The following is a 13945-nucleotide window of genomic DNA, read 5'->3' on the forward strand; positions in this document are numbered from 1 at the left end:
AATCTGTTTTACTGTTCCAGGATCTTGCCAGGTACTTGTGACCTGGATTGGCCACTGTTGGAAACAGGATACTGTGCTTGATGGACTTTCAGTCTGTCCCAGTATGGCAATGCTATGTTATTATACTAAGGGGCTCATTTTCAAAGCACTTAGCCTCCCAAAGTTCCATAGAAACCTATGGAACTTAGCCTCCCAAAGTGCTTTGAAAATATGCCTCCAAGGCACTCACATACTATTTTATTGAATAAGCCTATAGTGCAATTACACACATCAAGTTGATTTTCTCATCATTTATGCAGTTACACAACTGTAGGCACTCAGTTATAGAATTGCCCTGAATATGTCTTTTGCTGACTGTGCTCCTCTTCTGCTCCCCCTCCTCAGCTATGCGGACCCTAAGCGAAGACACTATCAGACTCTTCCTGCAGCAGATAGCTGGAGCCATGAAAATGCTGCACAGCAAGGGCATCATCCACCGAGACCTGAAGCCACAGAACATCCTGCTGTCCTGTGCGGGTGGCAAGAAATCCAACCCCAGCAACATCCGCATCAAGATAGGTGGGTCACTAAAGGTTCAGCCTTCTTCTGGGACAGGTGGTTTCTGTGATTCTGTGCAGCATTTTAGGATGGTGGAGGGGTTAGATTACATTAACTTTATACCATTGAAAGCTAAGTGCACTTGATTGGTAAGTCTTTGGATTTTTTAGTAGTTTTTTTGTGTCCCCTTGTCTGGGAGATAGAGATAAGAACATGCCATTGGTTGACACATCAGTTTTTTGTGCTCCTGTACTGTGTGGTGAAATAAATCACCCCTTCTGTTTGCTGTAGCCTCTGATAGACAGATGAGCTGACCTGCAGATGAAGAACCAGACTTCCAGCTTCCTGGTCATGGTTTTAAAGCTGCAGATCTGCATTAGAGAGGTGTTTGTTGTAGCTCTAGATAGACAAAAGAGCTGTGTTGCTGTTGAAGTACATGACTTCCATCTTCCTGTCACCCTGCTTTAAAGCTGGAGAGCTGCATTAGAGAGGTGTTTGCTGCGGCAGTACACCCTCAGTTTGGTAAATATTGTTCAGCAAATTGCTGATGTGAAGTAATGGACCTGTTGAAAATTGAAGACTTTGGGATTGATATTCAAAGCAATTTAACTGGCCAGAAACGACCACCAACTGGTTAAATCACTTGATCGGGCCATCCGCTAATTTCCAGCAGCATTTAACTAGTTATTGCTGCTGAAAATGAATGGTTGGTGCATAAGTGAAAACTGACTGTGTTGGGGGCATTCTGGGAGTGGAGTCAGCACTTGGCCAGGTTAACCACATATTTTACCAAAGTGCACTAACAGGTTTAGCGTGCACTAAATGATAAGATGCCCACTTCTCATCACTTAGCGTCCACTAATCCATTAGATCACGTCAATAAAAGGACCCCTTTATGTGGTAACCCATAGCCACTTAAGTGCTGAATATCAATTTAACTGGCTATGCACTAGCCAGCTCTGCAAAAAAAACGGATCTTCAGTGCTGAAGCCCAGACATGGCCTGGGATTGAATATCTAGGAATAACGCTGGTGGCAGTTAGTAGAACACTTACCCTCACCGGCTGAAGTACTCCCTTCTTTTTAAGAATTTGGACATGGCTTCATAAAAGTAGAAAACAGTATTGAGTGGATCCAGTTGAGAACAGTCTTTTCCAGAAAGAAATTTGGATTTTGGTCCAGATTCCTCCATTATCTGTTCCAATCTAGTGTAGTGGGAACTGGATCAGGCTCTTCAAGAACAGACTCAGGACACCGGAATGGATTTATGGATGTTTATTTAAGCTGACTCGACATGGAACCATGTTTCAGCACATGCGTGCCTGCCTCAAGAGTCTTGATACATACATCTGATAATCACCTTCATCGTTGATGATGCTTCTTGCGATATCAACATTTCACATGCTACTTAACGATTATTTCTTTTACCAACAGCCTTTCTAAAGACCAGCTCATGCTCTTTTTGCAAGAAGCATCATCAACGATGAAGGTGATTATCAGATATACGTTATCAAGACTCTGAGGCAGGCACGCATGTGCTGAAACATGGTTCCATGTCAAGTCAGCTTAAATAAACATCCATAATTCCATTCCGGCGTCCCGAGTCTGTTCATGAAGAGCCTGATCCAGCTCTTGTTGTTTGATTCTATCCACCCAGTGGGTCCTTTGTGTTCTTTCCACTTTTTGTGGTTGTTTTGCACCAATCTAGTGTAGTAACATGGAGATGGAAGGAGTTTTCAGGGCAGTTTTATCAATCCCACCCACCCAGAATTATGGCATAAATTGAATTTCTGGTTCAAGAACTTAACATTTGTTGCATGTAGCAGCGCCCCAGGATCTTAGTCATGTGGAATGCAAGGACCAATCTAATAACACCCAAGAAATAACTACTGAAAAATAAAGTTCCAGTGATTGATTCTTATCTGTTCATACTGTTTATGTTTAGAACAAGTGTTGGAATAAACAGCATGTTAAATTCATGTCGTCATAAAAAACAATAAGCTATTGGCCCAGACACCATAACAGTGAGAGGGTCTTTTACTAAAGCTTAAAAGACCCCTTGAATGAGGATGGTATCCAGCTGCAGAATGCTACAAACAAGCCTCCTGGTTGATAATGTTTTATATTAAACTGCTTCTATCATTGTGGTTGCTGCTTCACCTGAGCTATTAGGAGACAGTCGGAAAATGTGTCGTGCTGTGCTCTGCCTTGTTCTTGTGAGTGTTGCTGATTTCCTGTTTCCATTTCCAGCTGACTTTGGGTTTGCCAGATACCTTCAGAGCAATATGATGGCCGCCACGCTGTGTGGGTCCCCCATGTACATGGTGAGCACACAACCTGAGAGATTTCCTTCCATGTCGGTTCTTGGTCAGCCTGTATGAGTTTTATTTTATTTTGCTATGAAGGGGCGCTAGCCAAGTACCCCGCTTTGTTGCAGTCCTTACTCATGCACTTGGAATCGGATTGTAAAGAGAAAGAACACAGAAAAACAATGTCCTTTTAAAACTTGTTCAGTTTTGCCAGGAATATAAGTTGCATTGTCTTGAAAAGACACCTTCTGTGCTATTTTGCAATCGCTGCTTTGTAGCCCTCCAAGGAGAAGGGATCAACAAAGCTAGAAATGAATGAAACATGCCCTAAAGAATGCTGTCCCTAAATGTACGTAAGACTGTGGGATGTAATAAGTATGGAGAAATTAGTGTGAGAATTAAGGGTTGACCAAATAGATCTCATGAGGCAGTGGCGGGCAGTTTTTTGCTGTATACCTGCAGGGAAAAAGCTTTGAAAATCTCTGGGCCCGATATTCAGACCATAGGAGTTAGCCATGCTTACTCCTGCAGTCTGCGCTTAACCTGGATATTCAATGCTAGGCCGTTTCCAATGACCAGCATTGAAAATATCCAGTTTATTTTTGGCCAGTTCAAACTTAACTGGCCAAGCCGATGTTCAGTGCTGGACGGTTCAGTTTGAACTGGCCAAAGATATTCCAGGTATTGATACGGCCAAATATGGCTTCCAAACTCATGCTGAAAATCGGCGAATAGACTGTTGTATCACCCGATATAACCGGCTCACTGCGAATTTTCAGTGGGTCATAGCCGACCATATTCCACTGAAAATTTGTGGATAGCCAGTTATGGAGCATTTAACCAGTCAGATGCCGATCCTGGCCGGTTAAATGCTTTTTAACTTTTTAATATTGGGGGGGACGGGGGGACTCTTCTTATCAGCTTATCTAGTAAAGTAATCACTGGTAAAAAAAAAAAAATGTGCTGGATTTGACTGTGCTCTAGACTGAAACTTTTCACATCTACCCATAGAGAAGGCGCAGTTCAGGGAACATATGGGCATGCACCAGCGTATGTCCTGAAGGCCCACTGGCAACTTAAGTGCTCTGTACTATGGATGATGACAGAACCAGTACAGCAGTGACGCTGGCCAGTGGCAAGGGCCAATTGTGGGATTTAGTCATTGGGGACCCCTGGGCTGGTTAGCCCGGACACTCAGAGGCATATTTTCAAAGCACTTTGGGAGGCTAAGTTCCATATGTTTCTATGGAACTTTGGGAGGCTAAGTGCTTTGAAAATAAGCCTCCATGTCATGCAAAAGGCCAAATCGGTTGATTTATATTGCTTTTTCAGAACTCTGTTTAGACTCACACACTAGAAATAAGCAGGAAGACTGGACGAATTTGCCTTGTTTAGTATTGTTTTATTCCAATGGAATGTGTATGATTTTATTGTAACCTGCCGAGAATTAAAAGATCAACTGGGATTTAAATATGATAGTAAATAAATAAACAAACAAACAAACAATATATGGATACAGTGCACGCCTAACAATTTTGTCATGCTCAGGCAGTAAAGAAATTTAGGTGGGCCAGAGCGTTTCTGGTCCAGATTCATTCTCTCCATGATATTCACGTCCAGCATTAGGGAGTGGCAACCAGGCCAGTTGCCTAGTCCCCCATGCAACAGGGAGCACTATGACTACCTCATACAGAAAGAGACACAGTCCACAGACAAGCTTTGGAGCCCCCTCCTGAGTTTCTGCCCTTGGCCCTTGCGTGTCTGACCCTAGCCCTGATGATGATATGTTTTCAACACTTTTGACATTTTAACAGTTTATTTGAGTCTAGCTGTTTGCACTGAGCTGCAAGGCGGTGTCATGTGCAGTTGGAAAGAAGTATTTACTTTTAGTAAAACTGTACAACGAGAGTCTGTATTTTACCTGCAGCATGTGCCTTCCCAAGGGTCATCAAATCCTTAATGCAGATGTTGGGAATGGGGTCATCACTTAGCCATCCTCCAACAGCAGCAGCAGCGTGGTGTGTAAATGCTGTGATATTTATTTATTTACAAACGTTCAATATGCCACCAATTACACAGACAGTATTTCACTTCTAGTTGGTTGGCAAAGACAGTTGTCGATTGAGCGGAGGTAGGCATGGGGTTAAGAATTGTTAGTAGAAAGGATGGGTTCATAAAAATTGGGAGGGTTTATTATTTGCCAGTGGGATAGGTTTCTTGACTACACAAGCTAGTGTGGCTAGCAAGAATCAAATTGGGCTTTTTTTTATTGGCAAGTAACAGTTTGACATGTCTTTGGCACGCAGGCACCTGAAGTAATTATGTCCCAGCACTATGATGGCAAGGCTGACTTGTGGAGTGTAGGAACCATTATTTTCCAGTGCCTAACAGGAAAGGCGCCCTTCCAGGTGAGTTACACAGCACTGACAATGTGCTAGAAGAAGGTTGCTTGGCTAAAGAGGATCCAGAGGCTACTTTGCATTTAGCTCCAATAATAATAATAATAATACTTTATTTGTAGTCTGTATTATCTTCAGAATTCTAAGTGGAGAACTCGCTGAGTTTTCCTATCTCTGCTGTGTGGGTTTGGAGGGGTACAGAGTTCTAGAAGGCTTTAGACTTCTGAGTTTCAGGAAAGTAGGTTGAAGATGGATGGCAGTATTATGTTTAAAAACTGGGCTGGGATTGATCGCATACAAGGATATTTTTCAGGGGTAAAAGAGAATGTTTTCTTACTACCATAAAAGCTATCAAAATGTAAAAGGCTCAAAGAAGATGCAGTCTGGTTTAAGAACAAAGTATTTTTGACAGAAATGAAACTTGAGTACCTGAATTGAAATGCCTAATCCTTTGGTTTAGCAGGGTGTGGAAGAGTAAAAAAGCTTTATCCAGGCTAGTAATACGTAAATTCATTTGGCAATCAAATCTAGAGACCTCAGGCTGTCCTTGTCTAAACAGGCCAGACTCTACAGCAGGTCCTACATAAAAGGGCAGTTTTGTTTAGGGTTAAATGTATCAAACAAGTCACAAAGGATTGCATAAATCTTACAGGAAAGAGAGTGATTGTGAAGCAGTTGGTCCCCAAGCACACACAAGAATTTCAAGCAACCAGTCATTTTTCTGTAATTTTCAGTCTCAAGGCAGCTTTCCTTAAACCTGCTGTAGAAGGCCTATAATTTTTAAGAAGGTATATAGATTAGCATGTTTTATGATCATTGTGCATACATGCATATTCCACTCACAGTCTGCCCAATCTGCCCCTACAGTGTGTACATTTATGCTGGTCAGAATTTCATAAGAGGTGCAGACAAATGACCTTTTGTTTTCCTATTGCAGAATGATCACCATGGGTTACAGTGGCTTGCTAGGGAAAATAGAGGCAATGTACCCAGCCTGTTTTGGACAGGAGATCCATTGCTCTAGGATGGGCTATAAAGACTTTCAGTATCTCATGCAGAGGTACCCAGCCTGCTTTGGACTGGAGATCCATTGATCTGGCATGGGCTGTAAAGACTTTCGGTATCCCATGTAGAGGTACCTAGTAGTTTGCCTTGGACAGAAAATCCATTGCTCTAGGATGAGCTATAAAGACTTTCAGTATCCCATGCAGAGGTACCGAGCTTGATCTAGCATGGGCTGTAAAGACTCTTTTTCAGTATCCTATGTAGCAGGGAAATTTAAAAATACTTTTGAGTGTTCATTTATATAATGTGCCACTACCAGCAGCAGATAGGTTTTCACAGGAAATGAGTGTTTTAGTTTATGTTGCCATAACGTGTTTTATCGATTGCATGTTAAGCAGTTATCTGTGCTTGCTTATCTCTAACCTTCGAGGGCTGTGTTTTGGAAAGGTGCACACAAGCAGATTCTGTTTATAGAATCATGACGCAATCCTTTTGTTTGATGAAGCGGAAGGTAAGGCGGGAGCCAGTTGGCTCAGTCTGTTTGTGGATGTCCTGCTGAATTTGTAATTCAGATCCTGCCAGGCTGGGGGCAAAAGGAAGTATGAAGTCTTCCAGGAGCTTGACCTCATGTTGTGGTTACACTGTATAATTTGTTTTGAATCACTTTAGAACCTCCTGGAGCTGCTCTGACAGCTCAAAGTCCAAAAGTTGATAACAGTCTGTACAACTTGTTTGGAAATCCCCAAACACTCTGGTCTGAAAAGTGAATTCTGTCTGTTCAGCCTCACAGAGGACATGGGCAAATAGTTAATGCTAATCAGAAAATGTTATTTTTTGATAACCGGTCTGTTTGTCTCTCTTACTGCCGAACACAGCGATGATCTCAGAACTTACCATATAGGCTGATACTCTTTAAAAATAAGCAAAGACATGATTTATGTTCTCTTAAACAGGATAGTACTTTTCTGGACAGTTTACAAAAGTAAATTAAATTAAAATAAGATACACGTTGTATATGACGTGTGTGTTCAGTTTATGACTCTTCCACCCCATTTGCCCTAATCTAGAACCTCATCTTATAGACGTATTTACATATGAACTTTTATATTTTCCTCATAAACACTTTCTAGCGCTGATGTTTTCCTTGAGATATGAAACATTTTTCAGCCACCTGAGACCACACCCAGACTCTCCTTTGGCGTTTGTAGATGTTCATTCCTGCCAGCTGAAAAGCCAGTAAAAAACAGGGCAGGATGTGAAGGGATATACAGTATATCTAATTGTAGGCTTTTTTGTAAATGTGTAGTGTTCATTCCCCTGAATGATATAAAGACAGACCCTGTCATTTCCCACTTTAATTCTTACTTTAGATAGCTCTACTCTGTGTACTCTGTGTGGCGTCGGGCCTCTCTTCTCTCAGTTTTTCTACTAATCTTCATCCATAAAAGATGGAAAAGTCCTACCATCTTTCCGTTCCTTTCAGGCGTAGCTGAGAAAAATTCCTTTGGACCCCTTTTACTGAGCCGCATAAGACTCTACGCGCGCCCAATGCATGCCAAAATGAATTTACCGCCCGACTACCGTGTGCCTCTTAAGTTAATTTCATTTTTGGCGCATGTCTGGAAAATATTTTTTATTTTCAGATGCACTTAGCGAACGCGCACCGAGTGGCATTTGACATGCGTAGGTCGTTACCATGCAGATTCCTTACAGCTAGGTCTATGGCTGGCGGTAAGGTCAGACACAAAATAGATATGCGGCAATTTTGATTTTGCCTTACGTCCATTTTTTTTTGGGGGGGGGGGAAGGCATTTCTTGTACGTGCGCTGAAAAATATTTCTGCACATGCCCAAAATCTGCACCTACACTACCACAAGCCACTTCTTACCTTTGGCAAACTGACCCCTCTTGGTGTATCCAGTGTGGTGGCAGGAGCGAGAGTGCATTGCTTCTGTCTCTCGTAAGGTATGCTCTAGAGGGGGGTCTGGGGGGGGCCTCTGGGAAGGGTTGGAAGTGGGGAGGTGCCCCTAGATGCCAGGGAATTTTTTTTTTCTTACAGTTGGTCCAGTGGCCGCCCTCCATCCCCCTAACCTATCAGGGCTTTTATGTTGGGAGTGGGTGTTCAAATTGGGAGGTGGAGAGGGATGCTTCCAGACACCAGAGATTTTTATGTTTGAGTGGGGTCGAGAGAGGGGGTTGCTAGACTACCAGGGATGTTCTGGGACCAATGCAGGCCACTGCTAGCTTTTTTTGTTTGTTTTTGTTTAAATGTCCCCCATTCCTGTCAGTGCTTGAGCCAGTCACTGCTCACTTATTGATAAGAAGGGGGGCATTCTGACAATGAGCTGTGGATTACTGCCATTATTATAACATCCCGTGAGAAAATATCAATATCACTTAGTAAAAATATCAATTTTGCTGGGACCTGTCCCACCAGGTATTAATTGGTGCTCTATTAATGGTATGTAAAAAGAAACAGGAAGAGAACAGGAGAATTCAGTATAGACTGAAGAATTCAGCCGAGCTTTATTTCAGTGAGAATAGCCGCAAATACAGCTCACTTAGGAAGCTCTATACATCATTAGAACTCCTGCCAAAATTCCCCTCCCTTTTCTCCATAAATTTTAATTAATCAAAAATGAAGATTTTTTTAATTTTTATTATATAAAAAGACTAACAGGTCCAAAGCGATCTAATAAGGGTTATATTACAATGTCTATAAGCTAGAAAAGTAATCAAAACAAGTCCACAAGATGGTTTAGTATAACCAGCACTGGAAATAAAAAAAAAAAACCAGTAGAAAAACTTTCATTTTTTCTTAAACTGCCCACAAGACGTCCAGCAGAGCACTTTGTTTCAGAACTCCTTCGTCAGGGACACCAATGCTATGTTTATCTCTCCCTTGAGGGTTATTCTTTTGTTTAGTGATTATTTTAATATGGCAGTGATTTGCATGCGCATTGATTACTGCATCCCAGTGGTAATTTTTTTGTAGGAACCTCGCATTAAAAGCCATGGGATCAGCAGCTAACACGTGGCGTTCTGCGTCGGCCCCTCAGGCAGATTAAAGTTTTTTTGTGACCGGTGACTGCCTTCAAAACTGAAAAGAAATGACAATTAATCATCTCAGAGCTACTAAAGAAAGCCTGAAAAGGTCACTCCATGGGGTCACTTTTAGTTCAGGGTCTTTAGGACAACACAACACAGTTGAGTTGGTAAGGTTTATACAAATTTTGTGGAGCTTTATTGTTTTAGTGATGAATTATGAACATTGGTCTGTACCAAATCCTGCACTGACCTTGAGGAGAAGAGTTTAAAAGGACTGAAGCACTTTCAATGAGATTTCTACATTAAGGCAGCTATATTGCACTTTTTCACATGTTCTTTTCTTTGTTTAGTTTCTGCTATTAGTTGGCAAGAATTTCTCCTTGGCGTCATTTATAACGTGTTTGTTTGCACATGATTGAATCAAACTAGAGAAGACAGAACATAATGTGCCAGTTTAGAGAATATTGCAGGCTTCTCCTCCTCTTAATTGGTCTTATGAAGGCTGGGGTGGATGCCTTTCTGGGCTTTTGCTTTATTCTAGAATTTTCCCAGGTTTCAGTAACTGGGATTGAAATAGTTTTGCCCATAGCTTAGCTGGAGGAAGGATGAGAAATACCTTTCCTGACACTTGATACTACGCTACTGGGGAGCCATGGTGACACCTAAAGGTGGGAAGACTTACAGTTGAGTATTCCCAATGTTTGTTTCCCCCCTTTCTTTTTCTCAGTATATGGAATTCCTCCATTTTTACCCCACTCGCTGTTTGTCTGTTTGAACGCACTCACTATCTCTCTTTCTTATATTTTTAAATACATTGTAAGCCACCTAGATAGTACTCCCGGCTGGCGGACTAGTAAATTGTATTAAACTTGAAACGTGTTCCTAGCCTTTCAGACTAATTAGTGACTAGAAGGGTGGCAAACTGTGCTCTCCATTTAGTGTAGCAAGCCCTGGGCTTCCTCACAGTAAACACAGAGAGACCAAAGGACAACAGATGACCAGAACAATATACAGAAAGATACAGAAATAGCCCTGCTTGTCTGAAGTGCCATCGGTGTAATTCAAATTAACATTCAAGTACACTTCACTGCAGTGGTGTAGTCACAAGTGGGCTTGTGTGCGCAGGGGCCCGGCCCACCCAGCAGCAGCACACATGATTAGTGTAGCTGGCGGGGAACCCAAAACCCCACCAGCTGAAGAGTCCTCTCCAGAGTCCCCCCCACCCCCCCCCCCCCAGCTGTCTGAAACCCAGGGTAGTCGGTGGTGTACCTCCAGCCGCCAACACTGATGGCCCCTGTGTTTACTCCGGAGTTTTTTTTCCCGGAGAGGATGTTTTAGCTTGCAGGGCTTCAGGATCCCCACCAGCTATGTTTTTTTTTTACCAGTTTGGTTGGGGGGGGGGGTGTAGTAGGCAGAGAGGAAATGTGAGGACCGTGCCCACCCAGTCTGCCTCCAGGCCAGTTCAGAAATTAAGCTCTGGCTTCACTGCTATCTCACTGTGTTTTACCTGTATGTTTTATACACAACAACCTCAGAGGGAACCTCTTTGGCACAATGCAAGAATAAAAAGAGCACTAGCAGTAAAACTGAGAGACTGAAATCATACCTAGCATATTCTAGTTGAAGACTGAGGTTTGGGGTCATATGTTCAGGGACTCAAACTGTCCTTCCTCTGTCAGAAGACAGTGTGGGTTCTAGAGTGTCATTACTTAGGGAAGAGTCCGTCTCAGCTATGTGCTCTCTGTCATGTTAGTACCAGATAGTCCTTTCCAAAGAAGTTTTCAGTGGGTCAGAGGTTTGTTTTTATTTAAAACAAGGCAAAAAAAAAAAAAAAAAAAATGCTTTTTATGCAGAGAGCAAAACGTCTGAATAGGAAAAGAATAGCAGGTGCGTTAGATTGTAAGCTCTTTCAGCAGGGACTGGCCTTCTATGTTAAATTGTACAGCACTGCATAACCCTAGTAGCGCTCTAGAAATGTTAAATAGTAGTAGTAGTAGTAGGTGCTGGGAGCTTGTAAATAATTTATTAAAACACTATGTAAGGCAGCTGGAGGATCTGAGAATTTACACATGATTTCCATAGCCTGCCAAGGTGCCTGAAGCACCATATAGACCTGTGAACTTTGGTTGGAAGTACAACTCATACAGTCTATAAGTTTACCTTTGTTATTGCATTTTTTGACATGGAAGAGTCCTCAAGCTCCTTTTTAGGCTTCCAGCTCAATTGAAACTGGCCTGTGTTGGGCCCTGGTGTCAAGAGCCTTCATTTGCAACTACCTGGGGCTTTTTGCCTGTTTTTAAAACATTTCCTAGTCCATTCCTTAATTGTTCTTGGCCAAGGCCACAGGTCGTAACTCCTTATATGTGCAACCTGAGTCTGACCCGTAGGAGTCGCTGTGATATAGTAGTTGGTACTTTCCTCCCTCAGGGTCTGTGAATGCTGCCTCTGCTGAAGCCCTGGGTGGCATAGTGAGAATGAAAACTGGGCCTAGTTGTCTTCTACATGGCAGCCCCGCTGAGCTGGTTTGATCTGAGGTGTTTTAAGAAAGAGACAGTTGAAATTTTGGAACACAAGGATTAAACCACAATAAGCTGTGAATCTCGGGAACACATGAACAAATCTCTTAAATTATCTCCTGAAGTTTAGATTCTAACCCTAGGGCTAGGGTAGAAGATTGCCACAAAGCCTACTACATTCTTTGTCATTGTCTTACCATTGACTTGACCTGAACCTCTGAAGGGACCGAACAGTGCTGGGGATTGTTTGGCAAAGACAGATGCTCTTAAGTTAAAACCACAAAATAATCTTGCTTCAGAAAGAAGACAACCACAAATCCTTTCTGGTTTAAAGGGCAGAGACCATGTGAACTTGCTGTTTAAATCAAAAACTATTTTCCCATGGAAATGTAGTACAGGAATATAAGTAGACATCTGGAAAACCTAGGAAGCCTTCAGGGCCAGATTTGATTGTGGACTGCTGAGTGATGAAGTGTTTTCTGATGTTCATCCGAGTCTCAGGCAGTGATGTCTTTTTCTAGAACATTCTTTCCTCTGAAAAAGGTTTGCTACTTATACAGTATATTTATGGTTTCAAATATTTGATTGTCTCTGTTGTGTGCATCCTGAACAATGGGCTTTTCTTCCTATTACCATTGGCAGCAGTGAGACCTGCTATTATAAAATTGTTTAAGTGCTCTTAATGAAATGACTAGGCTCTGTGAGAATTTCCTGAGGTGTTTTAAGGGCTGTGAGGTTCCCCATAAGTATAGTTGAACTGTGGAAATTTCCTTTGCTGTTCAGATCTGGAAGGGCTTTGCTATTCTTACAGAACTGTGCTAGCTTTTCCTGTTGTGTCTAGATCTGGCTGAGATAGGGGGCCTGTGGCAGTGCAGGGTTAGGCTGACATCGATTGGGTTCTGCTTTTTCCTCCATTCTATAAAACTGCTATAGATTTCACTACTATGCCTTTGTGGTATAGAACAGGTAAAAGTGAATCTATTTTTTCACTCTTTCAAAAAGTACAAAGACTAGGAGACTCTCAATGAAATTACATGGAAGTACTTTTAAAACAAATAGGAAATATTTTTTCACTTAAAGAATAATTAAGCTCTGGAACTTGTTGCCGGAGGATGTGGTAACAGCAGTTATTGTATCTGGGTTTAAAAAAGGTTTGGACAAGTTCCCGGAGGAATAGACCATACTCTGCTATTGAGATAGATAAGGAGGAAGCCACTTCTTGCCCTGGAATTGGTAGCATGGAATGTTTCTACTATTTGGATTTTTGCCAGGTACTTGTGACCTGGATTGGTCACTGTTGGAAGCAGGAAACTAGGCTAGATATTCCATTGGTCTGATCCAGTATGGCTGTTCTTATGTTGTTATGTTCTCTTTAGTCTGTAAACTGTGTTCTTAGTTTGGGAAGGAAGTGTACAGAACCATGGGTCCTGTCAGTGCTAAAAGTCCAATAAAGTTTCTGGCCCTGCAACAGGACCCGTTTCCTTTCAGATGAAGGTTGCGTCATGGAAAAATGTCACAGCACTGCACTCCTCATCGGACTTATGTATTCATCATTGTGTCTTCGCTCTCAAATCTACATTCTGGTTTCTGGAGCCCTGGCTGAGTGGCTTCAAGAAATTCCTACAGTTAACAGTTCTACAAACAGGTCACCAGAATGTGCTTAAGTGAATTTCAAGCTGCCTGAACTGTGATTCAAAATTTATAACGCACACAAATTAGAATGTGTTAAAAAAAAAAAAAGGCCTCCTGGGGGAAGGAAAGTGTTATGAATCTACTAGTAAAAAAGGCCCGTTTCTGAAGGCAAGGAAACGGGCCCTAGGCAGGCAATTTCTCCCCCCTCCCCCCGCGCTATGGCCCCCTTGACCCCCCCCCCCCGTGCCGGGGAACCCCCCCCCCCGCCGCCGCGGTGGCGCCGTTGTGGACTACCTGTGCTGACAGGGGACCCAAACCCCCGACAGCCGAAGTGCTGTTGTGCCCTTTGCGTTGTTCATCTTCTCTGGAAGTTCCTCTGCGTGCGTCTGACGTCAAACGCACGTAGAGAAACTTGCAGAGAAGATGAACAACGCGAAGGGCACAACCGCACTTCGGCTGTCGGGGGTTTGGGTCCCCCGTCTGCATAGGTAGTCCACAAC

The 13945-nt window shown here is 42.6% G+C and overlaps 1 protein-coding gene across 1 annotated transcript in view; it reads left to right on the top strand.

The window, feature by feature from the left end:
- Positions 1-13945, top strand: part of ULK1 (unc-51 like autophagy activating kinase 1) — a 151033-nt gene that overhangs the window by 65855 nt on the left and 71233 nt on the right. The window contains exons 6-8 of the mRNA XM_030217452.1: positions 385-558; positions 2787-2860; positions 5152-5253. Coding sequence (XP_030073312.1) covers positions 385-558; positions 2787-2860; positions 5152-5253 — 350 coding nt within the window. The remainder of the gene's footprint in view (positions 1-384; positions 559-2786; positions 2861-5151; positions 5254-13945) is intronic.

This window comes from Microcaecilia unicolor, chromosome 11, assembly GCF_901765095.1.
Source record: "Microcaecilia unicolor chromosome 11, aMicUni1.1, whole genome shotgun sequence".
NCBI lineage: Eukaryota > Metazoa > Chordata > Amphibia > Gymnophiona > Siphonopidae > Microcaecilia > Microcaecilia unicolor.